Source organism: Pristiophorus japonicus, chromosome 1 (genome assembly GCF_044704955.1).
Source record: "Pristiophorus japonicus isolate sPriJap1 chromosome 1, sPriJap1.hap1, whole genome shotgun sequence".
NCBI classification, from domain to species: domain Eukaryota; kingdom Metazoa; phylum Chordata; class Chondrichthyes; family Pristiophoridae; genus Pristiophorus; species Pristiophorus japonicus.
In genome coordinates this window covers 213,182,805-213,200,346 of record NC_091977.1, presented here as the reverse complement: position 1 = coordinate 213,200,346, position 17,542 = coordinate 213,182,805, and the positions used below count along the sequence as shown (strand labels likewise).

Below are 17,542 nucleotides of genomic sequence, written 5' to 3'. Positions count from 1 at the left end.
ACCTTCCTATACACACACAAGTGGCAACCGACATCACGGTCGACCACAAAGCTGAACTCATCGTCCCCAGCAGTCCAGCAAGACCAACCAGCTGTGCAGCATCCCAGCGAAGGCTCAACCATCTCACCTGCACCTGGGTTTGTACCGAGACGATCGACCAGGGAGCAGAAAGCCCCAGATCGTCTCGCCCTGTAAATAAGTATACTATTGACTTTGGTGGGGAGTGATGTTATGTTTGCAACACCTTGTAACCAGCCTTCTACCACCACCAGAGGGCGCATCTGTTGGAGTCCCAAGGGAGTTCAGTATCCCTTAGGAGCACTTTATATAAGCAGGCCTCCCATGCTGTGCTGTCACTCTGGAGTCAGAATAAAGAGACGAAGGTCACACTTAATCAAATCTACAGTACTCAGTCACATTGCTTAATTTGAGAATAATAGTTCTGATCTTTCAAAATTTCCTAGATTCTAGAGCGGTCCCAGTGGATTGGAAGGTAGCAAATGTAACCCCAGTATTTAAGAAAGGAGGGAGAGAGCAAACTGGGAACGAAAAATAAATCTGTAAATGAGCCTGTGATATTTTATTTTACTGCCTTCTCACCCTTCCTCAGCAGCTTTGAATGAAGCTGGCAGATGTTTCTTGAGTTTCAATGTGCCAAGCATGGTGATGTCATGCAACCTGCTCTCCTCCAGCTGCTGCCCTCTGAGTGGCAGTGATCAAGGAGTTATGTGAGCAGGCTGGAGTGGGAGGGGATCGTTTTCAATACAATTGCATTCACATCCTTGAGTCAGCTGGCCAACTCCTCAAAACTAAATCAGAACTTGTCTGTGTGGAAAGTTATTTCATTCTTTAAAAAAAATTATTGTAAATTCCAAATATTTTGCATACGATGGAACTCCTGAAGCAGAATCTAAAGGAACTGATGAATTCATCAGGGCGAAAAGAGAAGCTATTGCTTATGGAGTTTGATGATTAACAAGCATTCGGAAGAGTTTTTTTTAAATGTATGCCACAGAAAATGGATTGAGTTGTGAGCAGATCAGTGTTGGTGCTGATGGTGGTAATGTAGCCCAAAGGTCAAGAGAGACTTGACGTAAATTGATGTGATTTATGTTGTGGCTCAGAAATGCAGCCTCTAAAGGTCAATTATAACTTTTAATTTCCTCATATTGGCCATGCAACTAGTAGAGTGATGGATGGACTGTTTTAGTATTGAACGACTTGTAATAATGGCCTGTAATTTGCGGTCAGCGGCGGTGCGATAGCGATTGGCGCAGACCTCAAAAAAAGCTGCTCAGAGATGACCTCTGTGGCGAAAACTTTAGATTTCTTGGCGTGTAATTGATTGTAGCGCTGTGAATAAGGAATTCTTAGCGTAGTGCAACAGTGACGCCATCAAGCTGTTTAGGCAGCCAAACTCAATGATGTACATTGAAGAATTCTCAGACACCAAACCAGGAAATGAAAAGCACTGATTATCTGTACTTTTAAAAAATGTTCGAGAGTGAAATAAAGTTTGGAACATACACAGGGTTAAGGTATAAGCTGAAATATCACGAACAAACTTAAAACGTTTTTTCAACTAACTTTTATCATAATGGAGAAAATTGACATTGCACAAATATAAAAGTTAGTTTCTCAGGGCTAGCTTGGTTGTTTAGCAGTCAATACGCTGTTAAAATCCAGTGTCAGAGCAGTGAATGACTGACCACAACTCCACAATTTTCACATTTAGATATGCATGCACTAAATCCTGAGCTTATGGTCAGTTTCAGGGGAGTAATGACGACAACGCTAACAGTTTGCTGTCATTAACCCGGCAAAATCCAGGCCGTTGTTTCTTGTTTAGGAGGCGATGGTTTGTTTGAGATGCAAAGGCAGATTGTTTATTTTGAGTCAAGGGGAAAGTTAGAGCATCATACAATCTTACAGCATAGAAGGAGGCCATTCGGCCTGTCATGCCTGTGACAGCTCTTTGAAAAAGCTGTCCAAATTAATCCCTCACCCCAGCTTTTGCCCCATAACACTGCAAATTTCTGTTTCTGTTTCTTTGGCCCTTTATAGTTCAATTGGAAATGTAATGTTGCAGTGACAATGCTTGTATCTACATTATTAAAATGTACTAGATTTCAGGTTTCTATGTCGTGAGTATAATTGTAATTTATTACACCTTTTTGGACCAAATCAGTAAATCTAATTGGCTGAAGAGCTATTGCGGGTGACGAATTTAGTTTAGTTTTTGCCCAATAATGGGCCTTAGCTGGTAGTAGTGAGAGACATCGGCAGAGCTAGACTGTTGCCTACTCGTGACCAAGCTCTTGGCCTGCTCTATATGTTTCCTGCTCTTAAAATGTTTGGAGCTTAAGAGAGTAACAAAAGATGTACTGAGCATCCTTCCAATTACATAATTTATCCCATTTATATTTCAGACCAACGCATGGTAAATATGAGCTGGTTCCTAGGGTACTGAATATATGCTATTTTAAATTCATGGGACAGATTTGGCTACATCGTAGGAGTTGCACAAGGGGAAAAAGTCACTGGTGGGCGTAGTCTATTGGCCCCCTAACAGTAGCAACTCTGTTGGTTGGAGCATAAACCAGGAAATAGTAGGGGCTTATAAAAAGGGAACAGCAATAATCATGGGTGATTTTAACCTCCATATTGATTGGACAAAACAAATTGGCCAGGGTATCCTTGAGGACGAGTTCACTGGATATATTCAAGAAGGAGTTAGATGTGGCCTTTACGGCTAAAGGGATCAAGGGGTATGGAGAGAAAGCGGGAAAGGGGTACTGAGGTGAATGATCAGCCATGACCATATTGAATGGTGGTGCAGGCTTGAAGGGCTGAATGGCCTACTCCTGCACCTATTTTCTATGTTTCTATAAGGGACAGGTTCCTTGAGCAGTATGTAATGGAACCAACCAGGGGGCAGGCTATCTTAGATGTGGTCCTGCATAATGAGACAGGATTAATAAACACTCTCCAAGTAAAGGATCTCCTTGGAAAGAGTGATCATAGCATCATTGAATTTCAAACTCAGATGAAGGGTGAGAAAGTTTGATCTCTAACCAGTGTACTAAGGTTAAATAAAGGAGACTATGAAGGTATGAGGGCAGAGTTGGCTAAAGTGGACTGGGAAAATAGATTGAAGTGTAGGATGATTGATGAACAGTGGTGTACATTTAAGGAGATATTTCACAACTCTCAAGAAAAATATATTCCAGTGAGGAGGAAAGGGTGTAAGAGAAAAGATAGCCATCCGTGGCTAACTAAAGAAATAAAGGACGGTATCCAATTAAAAACAAGGGCATACAAAGTGGCCAAAACTAGTGGGAGGACAGAAGACTGGAAAGCTTTTAAAAGCCAGCAAAGAATGACTAAAAAAAATGATTAAGAAAGGGAAGATAGACTATGAAAGTAAACTAGCACAAAATATAGAACAGCAAGAGTTTCTATAGGTATATAAAAAGGAAAAGAGTGGCTAAAGTAAATGTTGGTCCCTTAGAGGACGAGACCAGGGAATTCGTAATGGGGAGCATGGAGATGTCAGAAACTCTGAACAATATTTTGTATCAGTCTTTACGGTAGAGGACACTAATAATATTCCAACAGTGGATAGTCAAGGGGGGGGGAGGAACGACAATCACAATCACTAAGGAGGTGGTACTCAGTAAAATAATGGGACAAAAGGCAGATAAATCCCCTGGACCTGATGGCTTGCATCCTCGGGTCTTAGAAGTAGCGGCAGGGATTGTGGATGCATTGGTTGTAATTTACCAAAATTCCCTGAATTCTGGGGAGGTCCCAGCAGATTGGAAAACTGCAAATGTAACGACCCTATTTTTTTTTTTAAAAAGGAGGCAGACAAAAAGCAGGAAACTGTAGACCAGTTAGCCGAACATCTGTGGTTGAGAAAATGTTGGAGTCCATTATTAAAGAAGCAGTAGCATTTGGAAAAGCAAAATTCAGTCAGGCAGAATCAGCAGGGATTTATGATGGGGAAGTCATGTTTGACAAATTTGCTGGAATTCTTTGAGGATATAACGAACAAGGTGGATAAAGGGGAACCAGTGGATGTGGTGTATTTGGACTTCCAGAAGGCATTTGACAAGGTGCCATATAAAAGGTTACTGCACAAGATAAAAGTTCACTGTTGGAGGTAATATATTAGCTTGGATAGAGGATTGGCTAACTAACACAAAACAGAGAGTTGGGATAAATGGTTCATTCTCTGGTTGGCAACCAGTAACTAGTGGGGTGCCGCAGGGATCAGTGCTGGGACTCCAACTATTTACTATCTGTATTAACGACTTGGAAGAAGGGACTGAGTGTAACATAGCCAACGCTGACGATACAAAGATGGGAGGAAAAGCAATGTGTGAGGAGGACACACAAAATCTGCAAAAGAACATAGACAGGCTAAGTGAGTGGGCAAAAATTTGGCAGTTGGAGTATAAATTTGGAAAGTGTGAGGTCATGCACTTTGGCAGAAAAAAAAATTAAAAAGCAAGTTATTATTTAAATGGAGAAAGATTGCAGTGTGCTGCAGTACAGTGTGACCTGGGGGTACTTGTGCATGAAACACAAAAAATTAGTGTGCAGGTACAGCAAGTGATCAGGAAGGCCAATGGAATCTTGGCCTTTATTGCAAAGCGGATGGAGTATAAAAGCAGGGAAGTCTTGTTACAGCTATACAGAGTATTGGTGAGGCCACACCTGGAATACTGCATGCAGTATTGGTTTCCATATTTATGAAAGGATATACTTGCTTTGGAGGCAGTTCAGAGAAGGTTCACTAGGTTGATTCCGGAGATGAGGGGTTTGACTTATGAGGAAAGGTTGAGGAGGTTGGGTCTCTTCTCATTGGAATTCAGAAGAATGAGAGGTGATCTTATCGAAATGTATAAAATTATGAGGGGGCTTGACCAGTTGGATGCAGAGAGGATGTTTCCACTGATGGGGGAGACTAGAACTAGAGGGCATAATCTTAGAATAAGGGGCCGCCCATTTAAAACTGAGATGAGGAGAAATTTCTTCAGAAATAGATAGTTTCTTAAACGATAAGGGGTTATGGGGAGCGGGCAGGGAAGTGGACCTGAGTCCATGATCAGATCAGCCACAATCTTATTGAATGGCGGAGCAGACTCGAGGGGCCGTATGGTCTACTCCTATTCCTATTTCTGATGCTCTTATGTTCCCCTTGTGAATATATCGCGAACAGCCTTTGATGTTGAGGAATAGGGATTTTAAATACTTTTTTCTTCAGTTATTTTTTTTTTTTAAAGTGAACTTGCTCAGGTTTAAAAAGTCACAGACTACAGCAGTGAGACTGCATTGGAGCTGTCTCACCGTGACTGGGGACAACAAATATTCACACCTGGCAGCATCTGTGGAGAGAAACAGAGTTAATATTTCAGGTTCGATGACCCTTTCTCAGAGTCATCGACCTGAAATATTAACTCTGTTTCTCTCCACAGATGCTGCCTGACCCGCTGAGATTGCCAGCATTTTCTGTTTTTATTTCAGATTCCAGCATCTGCAGTATATTCCTTTTGTATAACTACTTACGCCCATTGAGTTCACATGGGCACAGCATGGGAGGGGGTCGAGTGGGGGAGTCCATTTAGTTGACATGCCTGCTGGTGAATACCTTCAAGGGTATGATGTCAGAGACATTGGCCCTACTCTTCCTGGGGTCAGAATTGACATAAAGAAAGGGGGATAAAACTATTTTCACAGGCCAATCAGCAAGATTTAAAAACAAGGGACAGCAAGTTACAGACCTTGGGCCCGGAGCTGGAAGCTCAAATGTAGGTGGCTATTTTTTTGCTTTGAAGATGTTTAGAGAAAGAAAATTAACACTGTAAACAATTAAATCAGTCCACAAATGGGACAAGACATAGGATATACAGCACAGAAACAGGCCATTCAGCTCAACTAGTCCATGCTCTACTCGAGTTTCCTCATCTAACTATCAGCATAACCCTCTGTTCCCTTCTCCTTCATATGCTTATCTTGCCTCCCCTTAAATGCATCTATACTATTCACTTCAACCAATCCCTGTGGTAGTAAGTTCCACATTCTCACCATTCTCTGGGTAAAGAAGTTTCTAATGAATTCCCTATTTCTTGGTGACTATCTTATATCGATGTCCTCTAGTTTTGCTCTTCCCCACAAGTGGAAACACTCTTTATGCATCTACTCTATCAAAATGCTTTATAATTCACACATGATTTATAATTTTCTCAATTTTTTAAGGAGAGAAGAGAGATTGAGTGAAGTGGAATTTGCATGATTACTAGCTGTAAAATTAAGTAGCTTAACATTTGTAGCTGGCCATGTCTCCATCCGTCTCTTTAAAGATTGGAGAAGCACGTGAGCGCACGTGTGAAAGAAATGACATGCAGTTCATTTTCACAAGGGGCCTTCTGTTGGGCTCCTACGTAGAAATGCCAAAATGACCATTCTATTTGGCATTTTCGCTTGTGAGGCTCTAATGCAACGTCAAGTTTTATTTTTACCTCAATATAAAATTTAGTTGGAATCTTGTTCAAGTTCATCTCGTCACTTTTTTATAATAATAAAATTTTGTTCTTTCATTCCTGCAGCCAGTCAATGCAGATTCTAAATTGCTGGAAGAATGTCAACTGGGAGCAATTTCTGTGCCTCGCCTCAAAATATTTGTTTCACTTTTACAACCGGATTTCATACAATGACCATGTGGACCCCATGGTTCCTGACGATACTTGTCGGTACAGCGGCAGTAACTGGTAAGTTGTTAGATTACAAAAATAACACACACCTTTAGAGTTAAAATGAGATATTTTTGTAGTGTTTGTTTTGAAGTCAAGGCGAAAATGATACTGAATGTGATTCTGTACAGCAGGAGTGTCCAAGCTTTTTGTCTTTTTGGGCTACCTAGGATTTATGGGCTACCTAGGATTTAACCATCAATGGGGCAAGCAGCATGAAAAACGACCCTATTCAAATGTTCAGGCCCATGATATTCTAACACAACAAAACAGAGAAGAAATGTTAGCACAAATAAAAATTCAGTCTTCTGGGTTTTGAGGACTTGGTTGCCAGTGCTCAAGGACTTTGTACAACCCACGGGTCATTGTTTGGATACCTCTGTTCTTTACTGTGTATAATTTTCTAATGATGAATGACTGACTGACGAGTTTTTAGATAATGATTTGGTTGATAAAGGCAGTATTGGCTAAGTTCTACAGACCCGAGGGTGGCAGGTTTGATTCCCGGTTAATTTTGAGTTAGCTGAACTGGGGGGGTGGGGGGGGACACTTGGGAGTGCGACAGTGGGCTATGGAAGGGAATTTGCTTTGGTTCTTGCTCCTGAAGGCTGTCCAATTGACACCTTCTGGAAGTGTGCATGGATAGACATTGGGTGAATCTTGACTGTGATCACCCATTGGACTAAATAGCCTGCCAATACTCACTTTTTAGAATCATAGAAACATAGAAAATAGGTGCAGGAGTAGGCCATTAGGCCGTTCGAGCCTGCATCACCATTCAATAAGATCATGGCTGATCATTCACCTCAGTGCCCCTTTCCTGCTTTCTCTCCATACCTCTTGATCCCTTTAGCCGTAAGGGCCATATCTAATTCCCTCTTAAATATATCCAATGAACTGGCATCAACAACTCTCTGCGGTAGGGAATTCTACAGGTTAACAATTCTGAGTGAAGCAGTTTCTCCTCATCTCAGTCCTAAATGGCTTACCCCTTATCCTTAAGACTGTGTCCCCTGATTCTGGACTTCCCAACATCGGGAACATTCTTCCTGCATCTAACCTGTCCAGTCCCGTTAGAATTTTATATGTTTCTATGAGGTCCCCTCTCATCCTTCTAAACTCCAGTGAATAAAAGTCCAGTCGATCCAGTCTCACCTCGTATGTCAGTCCAGTTATCCCGGGAGTCAGTCTGGTGAACCTTCGTTGCACTCCCTCAATAGCAAGAATGTCCTTCTTCCTCAGATTAGGAGACCAAAACTGAACGCAATATTCCAGGTGAGGCCTCACCAAGGCCCTGTGCAACTGCAGTGAGACCTCCCTGCTCCTATACTCAAAACCCCTAGCAATGAAGGCCAACATACCATTTGCCACCTTCACCGCTTGCTGTACCTGCATGCCAACTTTCAATGACTGATGTACCATGACACCCAGATCTCCTTGCACCTCCCCCTTTCCAAATCTGCTGCCATTCAGATAATATTCTACCTTCGTGTTTTTGCCCCCAATTTGGATAACCTCACATTTATCCACATTATACTGCATCTGCCATGTATTTGCCCACTCACCTAACCTGTCCAAGTCACCCTGCAGCCTCTTTGTGTTCTCCTCACAGCTCTCACCGCCACCCAGTTTAGTGTCATCTGCAAACTTGGAGATATTACACTCAATTCCTTCATCCAAATCATTAATGTATATTGTAAATAGCTGGGGTCCCAGCACTGAACCCTGCGGCACCCTACTAGTCACTGCCTGCCATTCTGAAAAGGACCTGTTTATCCCAACTCTCTGCTTCCTGTCTGCCAACCAGTTCTCTATTCACGTCAGTACATTACCCCCAATACCATGTGCTTTAATTTTGCACATCAGTCTCTTGTGTGGGACCTTGTCAAAAGCCTTTTGAAAGTCCAAATACACCACATCCACTGGTTCTCCCTTGTCCACTCTACTCGTTACATCCTCAAAAAATTCCAGAAGATTTATCAAGCATGATTTCCCTTTCATAAATCCATGTTGACTTGGACCGATCCCGTCACTGCTTTCCAAATGCGTTGTTATTTCATCTTTAATAATTGATTCCAACATTTCCCCCACTACTGATGTCAGGCTAACTGGTCTATAAATTACATGTTTTCTCTCCCACCTTTTTTAAAAAGTAGTGTTACATTAGCTACCCTCCAGTCCATAGGAACCGATCCAGAATCGATAGACTGTTGGAAAATGATCCCCAATGCATCCACTATTTCTAGGGCCACTTCCTTAAGTACTCTGGATGCAGACTATCAGGCCCCAGGGATTCAGTCCCATCAATTTCCCGAACACAATTTCCTGCCTAATAAGGATATCCTTCAGTTCCTCCTTCTCACTAGACCCTCGGTCCCCTAGTATTTCCGGAAGGTTATTTGTGTCTTCCTTCGTGAAGACAGAACCAAAGTATTTGTTCAACTGGTCTGCCATTTCTTTGTTCCTCATTATAAATTCACCTGAATCTGACTGCAAGGAACCTACGTTTGTCTTCACTAATCTTTTCTTCACATATCTATAGAAGCTTTTGCAGTCAGTTTTTATCACACAAGAATGGCTAATTGGTAAGGTGTCTGAAGGCTGTGCCATGTGGGGTATAGCAGACAAGCTTCACACCACAGATGTTCACTCACTGAGGGTGAATTTCGACCCTCTATTGACTGACTTTTAACTTGATAAAATTTGTCTGTATGGCACAGTTTATTCGTCGAAAACAGTAGAGCTTGGATTGACCCTCGTTTTATATTGTATTCACATTCTGCAATATTTGAGGCCCATGCTCTTGGCTTCCTTTCCATGAGTGAAATTATTATAAACTTTCCTCTCTTGAATGCCTGCTATGATGAAACAGTTGTGTGGTTCAAAGTCAGCCTTGGAAAAATGAAAATTCCTTCCATCTGCATTCAAAAATTGAATATGAAACTTGTGACCTCGCAGTTGGAGATTTACAGTAGTTCTCTACTTGTAGATAATTACATGGATGTGTAAAGCCACCCCAGTAAATGATATTGCCAATGGCTCTCGAACTTTACAATAATGCACCACATAAAACTGTGGTGAAAGAACCCCCCTGATGCCATAAAGATTAAAGCTGAAGAGTCTTGCAGCAACATTTTATTTAAAAGGAGGCTATGATCAATTATTTGCATTCCTGGTGAAATTTGCTGCTACTAATGTGCACCTTGACTTTAATAAATAAGTAAATATGTTTTTTGCAGATATTCTTAGAACTGGGAGGATGTAATTAATGTCCTCAAGGATACCATACCTATTTATAACACCAAAAATAACTTGCATTTATATAGCGCCTTTAATTTCGTAAAACATCCCAAGGCGCGAGTGATACAAGACAAAGACCGAGACACACAAGCAGAAATGAGGTCAGATGACCAAAAGCTTGGTCAATGTGGTAGGTTTTAAGGAGCAACTTGAAGGAGGAGAGAGAGATGGGAGAGGTTGAGAGGGAATTCCAGAGCTTGAGGGCCTTGGCAGCTGAAGGCACAGCCGCCAATGGTGGAGTGATTAAAATCAGTGATGCCCAAGAGGCTAGAATTAGAGGAGCGCAGATATTGTTCGGGTTGGGGGGAGGGGCTGAAGGAGATTAGAGATAGGGAGGGGCAAGGCCATCGAGGGATTTGAAAACACGGATAATTTTAAAATCAAGACATTGCTTAACCGGGACCCAATGTAGGTCAGCGAGCACATGAGTGATGGGTGAACGGGACTTGGTGAGAATTAAGACACGGGCAGCTGAGTTTTTGATGACCAAATTTATGTAGGGCAGAATGTGGGAGATCAGCCAGGAGTGCGTTGGAATAGTCAAATTTAGAGGTAACAAAGGCATGGACGAGGGTCTCAACAGCAGATAAGCTGAGTCAAGGAGATGGGCGATGTTAGAGAGGTGGAAATGGGCGGACTTAGTTATGCCACGGATATGTGGTCAGAAGTTCATTTCAGGGTTAAATATGACACCAAGGTTGCGAACAGTCTAGTTCAGCCTCACAGATTTTAGGGAGAGGGATGGAGACTGTGGTTAGGGAATGGGGAACAAAGAAAATGGCTTTTGTCTTCCCAGTAGTTAATTAGAGAAAATGTCTGCTCATCCAGTACTAAGATGAGAAATCTGACAATTTAGGCTTCATAGAGGGGTGGAGAGAAGTGGTGGGGAGGTAGAGCTGGTTGTCATCAGCGTACATGTGGAAACTGATGCTGAGTTTTCAGATAATGTCGCCGAGGGACAGCATGCAGATGAGAAATAGGAGGGGACCACAGAGAGATCCTTGGGGAAAACCAGAGATAACGATGCGGAAGCAGGAAGAAAACCCAGTGCAGGTGATTCTCTGGCTACGATTAGATAAATAAGAATGGAACCAGGCGAGTGCAGTCCCACCCAGCTGGACAATGGTTGGAGGAGGATGGAGTGGTCAGCTGTGTCAAAGGCTGCAGACAGGTCAAGAAGGATGGGGAGGGATTGTGTCATCATCGGAATTGAGGAAGACTTGCTTCCACTCCGAAAGTGAGCCCTGTCGTGTATCCTACATGGCTACTATTGGTACTATCACAAGGTATGCCACCAGAGGCACATCGCAGTGGGAGACTCCTCGGTTACCTGTGTAGGTGTGCCTTGCCTAGTATAAAAGGCAGGCCACCAGGTGTGATCCTCACTCTGGAGTTAACTAATAAAGGACTCGGGTCACTACAGTTCAAGTACAACACATTGTCTCGTGGAATCATTACTAGAGCATCGATGGACACCAAGCCCTTTGGTGGCTGAACAGTCCAATACGAGAGCCACAAACCCTGTCACAGGTGGGACAGACATTCGTCGGGGGAAGGGGGGGTGGGACTGATTTGCCGCACACTCCTTCCACTGCCTGCGCCTGACCTCTTCACGCTCGCGGCGTTGAGATTCGAAGAGCTCAACGCACTCCCGGATACACTTTCTCCACCTCGGGTGGTCTTTTGCCAGGGACTCCCAGGTGTCAGTGGTGATGTCGCACTTTACCAAGGAGGCTTTGAGGGTGTGCTTGTAACTTTTCCGCTGCCCACCTTTGGCTCGTTTGCCGTGAAGGAGCTCCACATAGAGCAATTGCTTAAGGAATCTCTTGTCTGGCATGCAAACTGTGGCCTGCCCAGCGAAGCTGATTGAGTGTGGTGTAAGATTTCCATATGTCTCTGGGCTTACATTTGACAGTGAGGCGATTCTTTCAAAACAATTGGCACAGTTTATTAAAAACACACACATGCATTTAACAGCAGTCGTCAAATATCCGACAGATCTACCTGAGATACAATGAGGTTATAATAAAGAGTGCTATACGTTGCGTCCCTTTGGCTGGCTGGTTTGAACACATGGTTTGGCTGGTCTTCAACAGGAGGTCTTTTGCCGTGCGCCCAGCAGGGAGCGAAGAGAGGAAATAAAAGTTTCTGGCTTGCGTTTTTTATATTCCACAAGGCCATTGTCCTCAGAAAGCCTCCCGATTGGACTTTGGTTCCAGGGCAGCTTCTTATTGGCTCTCCTCACACATGTGGCTGTCTGGTCTGGCCCAGCCATCTCTGATTAGTTTAAATGGCTTTCCAATACACGAAAGCCTTGCGGCAGCTCTGGGGCTTTCATTTTGTTTCTTATAAAACTTAGCCCATGCTGGCAATCTGTGGGCTTCCATTTTACCTCAACACAAACAGGCCTTTCTGTATAATCTACACTTTTAACATTTATGCATACACAGAATCAATTAATAAACACTTTTATTCTTAGTGGTCAGTGCTTCAATGCTGGGGATGTTAGCCTGGGCGAGGACACTGATGTTGGTGCGCCTGTCCTCCCAGGGGATTTGCAGGATCTTGCGGAGACATCGTTGGTGATACACCTCCAGCGACTTAAGGTGCCTTCTATACATCGTCCATTCCTCTGATCCATACAGGAGGGCGGGTATTACTACAGCCCTGTAGACCATGAGCTTTGTGGTAGATTTGAGGGCCTGGTCTTCGAACACACTTTTCCTCAGGCGGCTAAAGGCTGCACTGGCACACTGGAGGTAATGTTGAATCTCCACATCAATGTCTGCCTTTGTTGATAAAAGGCTCCCGAGGTATGGGAAGTGGTTCACATTGTCGAGCGCCACGCCGTGAATTTTGATGACTGAGGGAGCAGTGCTGTGCGGCGAGGACAGACTGGTGGAGAACCTTTGTCTTACGGATGTTAAGCGTAAGGCCCATGCTTTCATATTCCTCGGTGAATACATTGACTATATCCTGGAGGTCAGCCTCAGAATGTGCGCAGACGCAGACGTCGTCCGCGTACTGCAGCTCAACGACAGAGTTTGGGTTGATCTTGGACCTGGCCTGGGGGCGGCGAAGGTTAAACAGCTTCCCACTGGTTCTGTAGTTTAGTTCCACTCCAGCGGGGAGCTTGTTGACTGTGAGGTGGAGCATGGCAGCGAGGAAGATTGAGAAGAGGGTTGGGAGCAGCCTTGTTTGATCCCAGTCCGGACGTGGATTCGGTCTGTAATGGAACCACAGGATAACGATCATGGCCTGCATGTCGTCATGAAGCAGGTAAAGGATGTTGCCAAACTTTTGGGGGCATCCAAAACGGAGGAGGATGCTCCATAAGCCCACACAGTTGACTGACAAAGGCCTTTGTAAGATCGAAAAAGGCCATGTATAAGAGCTGTCGCGCTGCAAAGATCATGTCCGTTGTGCCCCGTAGGGGACAAAATCCGCATTGTGACTCCGGGAGGAGCTCCTCGGCCACAGGGAGAAGACGGTTGAGGAGAACTCCAGCGACAACCTTCAGTGGCTGATAGCAAGGAGATTCCCCTGTAGTTGCTGCAGTCGGACTTGTCCCCCTTTTTAAAGATGGTCATGATCACTGCATCTCTGAGATCTCCCAGCATGCTCTCCTCCCTCCAAATGAGAAAGTTGAGGTCATGTATCCGCGCCAACAGCACATCTCCGCCATACTTTAGCACCTCAATAGGAATTCCATCCGCACCCATGGCCTTATTGTTCTTGAGCTGTTTTATGGCTTTTCCTACCTCGTGCAGCGTTGGGGTTTCACTGAGGTGGTGGTGGGTCGCATGCTGCGGGATGGAGTTGAGAACACTCGAGTCAAAGGCAGAGTCTCGATTGAGATCTTCAAAGTGCTCCTTCCAGCGGGCCCTGACGGCCTCGGTGTCTTTGATGAGTGTTTTCCCGTTCTTGGCCAGGATTGGGGTGGGGCCTTGGAAGTTTGGACCGTAGGTGGCCTTGATTGCAGTGAAGAATCCTCGCATATCATGGCTGTCGGCCAGTTGTTGTATCTCCTGTGCTTTCTCCATCCACCACCTGTTCTTTAGATCCCAGGCCTTTTGTTGGACCTCAGCCTTGAGCTGTCTGTGACGCTGCTTTGCAGCTCCCGAGTTGGGTTGTTGCTTGAGGCTCAGAAATGCTCTGCGCTTATGATCTATTAGTTCTTGGATCTCCTGATCATTTTCATCAAACCAGTCCTGGTGTGTTCTGGTTGAGTGACCAAGTGTGTCTTCACAGACACTGGTTATGGAGACCTGGAGGGCAGACCAAGCGCTGTGGGCATTCAACATATCAGGGTCATCAAGGCACGCCAGATTAGCTGTGAGCTGGCTGTATAGGGCTCTCTTAGCTGGGTCTTGAAGTGCCCCGGCATTAACTTTTTTGCGGCACTGATTCTGCTGTCCCCTCTGCTTTGGGGCTATGTTTATATTGATGATGGATTGGATTAGGCGGTGGTCTGTCCTGCAGTCGTCAGCTCCTGTCATGGCATGGGTGATGCGCACATCCTTGCGATCCCTGGCTCGGATGATGACATAATCGAGCAGGTGCCAGTGTTTGGAGCGAGGGTGTTGCCATGATGCCTTGTATTTGTCCCTCTGGCGGAACGGTGTTGGTGATGAGGAGTTCATGTTCTAGACATTTTGTCAGCCGTAGGGTAACGCTGGAATTGGCTTTCCCTACCCCCTCTCTGCTAATCGCACCTCCCCAGAGGGCTTTGTCTTTGCCGATCCTGGCATTAAAGTCACCGAGGAGGATCAATTTGTCGCCCATGGGGATGCGGGACAGGGATGTCTCGAGGTTGGAATAAAAGCCCTCTTTAGCCTCATCTGTTGCATCGAGTGTTGGGGCGTACGCACTGATGACTGTGGCACATTGGTTCTGGGATAGGGTAAGGCGAAGACTCATGAGGCGTTCGTTAACCCCGCAGGGGGAGTCTTTGAGGCAGTCGACCAGTTCATTTTTGACGGTGAAGCTGACTCCATGAAGGTGGTGTTCTTCCTCTGGTTTTCTTTTCCAAAATAAGGTATAACCTCCACTATGTTCCTTGAGCTGGCCTTCCCCTGCCCACCGGGTCTCGCATAGGGCGGCGATGTCGATGTCTAAACGTCTAAGGTCCCGGGCAACTATGGCGGTGTCGACCTGTTGTTGTTGGAATTGTCTGAGGGTCCTGACGTTCCAGGTCCCGAACTTCATATTAGCAAAGTGGAAGATGCCTGTGCGTGAGTTCTTTTAACGTGGGGTGGCCACTGCACACCGGCAACCACACGGGCTTAGCTGAGTAAGGTCTTGGTCCAGTGGCAAGGGGGTCCAAGACGACTGGAGACCAGGCACAGCTGTATAAGTCTAATTGCCTACGGCGAGGTGTTGGCCGCAAGTTCGGCACCGATTAGCGCCATTGATGGTAGGCGGCCCGAGGTGGTTGGGGGGAGGCATTGGGAAGGTCAGCTGTCCACTCGAGTTCCGAGGGATGTTTTGGAAAGTTTCTTCCAAGGTTAAAAATTTCCCCAGAGGTTTCCAAGTTGTTTTAAAAGTTTGAGTTGAAAAGTATTTCCAAATTATTTTTTTAAAGTTATACAGGTTGATTGAAGGTTTAATAAATAGATTAAGAGTTGGTTAAAAGTTGATGAAGTCTAAAATGTAAATCAAGTTGTTTAGAAGTTAGTGTTCACCGCGAGCGACCGAAGGCAGGTACAGCCGTCGTTGGAGTGTCAGGCTGGTTGGCCGAAGGGACCCGGAGTGCGTCGTTGGGCCGGGATGGCTGGCCGAAGGGACCCGGAGTGTGTCGTTGGGCGGGCCAGCCAGCTGGCCAAAGGGACCCGGAGTGCTGAATATACTCCCATGATGTACAAAGCCCTGGCTAGACCACACCTGGAGCACTGCGGGGAAGTAGAGGCCCAGTCGTCTGCGAAGGGGGTTCAAACGCCTGGTCGCCGCCGGAGAGAGGTCTGGACGCTGCCAGGGGCCCGAAAACCTTGGCCCGCTGCAATCCCGGGCCGAATGGCTTCCCCGCACCTGGCCTGCTGCAGAAATAGGAGGGGGACCACCGATATATCCTCGGGGGGACACCAGAGATAACGATGCGGAAGTAGGAAGAAAACCCATTGCAGTGATTCTCTGGCTACGATTAGAGAGATAAGAATGGAACCAGGCGAGTCCAGTCCCACCCAGCTGGACGACGGTTGGAGGAGGATAGAGTGGTCAGCTGTGTCAAAGGCTGCAGACATGTTCAGAAGGATGAGCAGGGATTGTGTACCTTTGTCACAGTCACAAAGGATGTCATTTGTGACTTTGAGAACCGTTTTGGTACTGTGACGGGGCGGAAACCTGATCGAAGGGATTCAAACATGGAGTTCTGGGAAAGGAGGCACGGATTTGGGAGGCAACAGCATGTTCAAGGATATTGAAGAGCAAAGGGAGGTTGGAGTTGGGGGCATAGCTTGCAAGGACGGAGGAGTCGAGGTTCTTTTGAGGAGAGGGGGATGACTGCAGATTTGAAAAAGAGGGGACAGTACCTGAGGAGCGAGAACCATTAACCATGTCGAATAACATGTATCCAAAAAAGGAAGTTGAGTATTCAGCAGTTTAGTGGGAATAGGGTTGAGGGAGCAGGAAGTGGGTCTCATCGACAAGGTGAGCACGGAGATGGCATGAGGGGAAATCGGAGAGAAACTGGAGAAAGATGAGAGTTCAGGGCTAGGACAGGGGAAACCTTGGAGAAAGTTTGGCCTGGTGGGCAAGGGGAAGGAAGGGAAGTGGCAGAGGCAGCTGATCGGATGGTCTCAATCTTGGAGACAAACGTCCATGAGCTCCTCGCACTTGTTGTTGGAGGCAAGGTTGCAGGGGACAGTGGAGAGTGGTTTAAGAAGATGGTTAGCAGTTGAGAATAGAAGCCAGGGGTTATCTTTGCATTCCAGAATGATCCTGGAATGGTGGGTAGTTTTGGCAGATGAGAGCAGGACCCGATAATGCTTTGTGGTCAGCCAGATCTGACGTTGAATGGCTAAATCAGTTGCCCACCCTATCCATTCAATGCTGTGTCCCTGGGAATTAAGGAAACAAAGATGAAAGCTTTACCAGGGGGAACTACCATTGTGAGCGAGAATAATGGTTTTAATAGCGACTAGGGCATCAAAGGCAGTGGTGATGGTGAGGGTGTGATTCAGCAGATAGGTAACTGCAGAAATGTCAGTGAATGGAGGGCCAAAGGCTGGGCAGTTGGGATTTCGCAAATACAGTTGACTTTTTTTCCAGAGGCGGACACAGAAGAAAGTAGGGTTGGAGGAGGAGGGGCGAGGGGTGGAGGGGGCAGGCAATGGGAGGAGGATGTGGGTGGAGAGAGTTACAGCGAAGTGGTCAGAGATGGCCTTATCTGCGATTGATGTGATGGGAGTGGCGAGGCCATAAGAGGTGGTAAGATCGAAGGATGGCCGTGAATATGGGTTGGGGGGTTCACATGGAGGAAGAGATTA

The 17,542-nt window shown here is 45.5% G+C and overlaps 1 protein-coding gene across 1 annotated transcript in view; it reads left to right on the top strand.

The window, feature by feature from the left end:
- Nucleotides 1-6,646: 6,646 nt before the first annotated feature.
- Nucleotides 6,647-17,542, top strand: part of LOC139268349 (adhesion G protein-coupled receptor L3-like) — a 484,368-nt gene continuing 473,472 nt past the window's right edge. Inside the window, exon 1 of the mRNA XM_070886428.1 lies at nucleotides 6,647-6,776. Within this exon, the coding sequence (XP_070742529.1) occupies nucleotides 6,647-6,776 (130 nt within the window). The remainder of the gene's footprint in view (nucleotides 6,777-17,542) is intronic.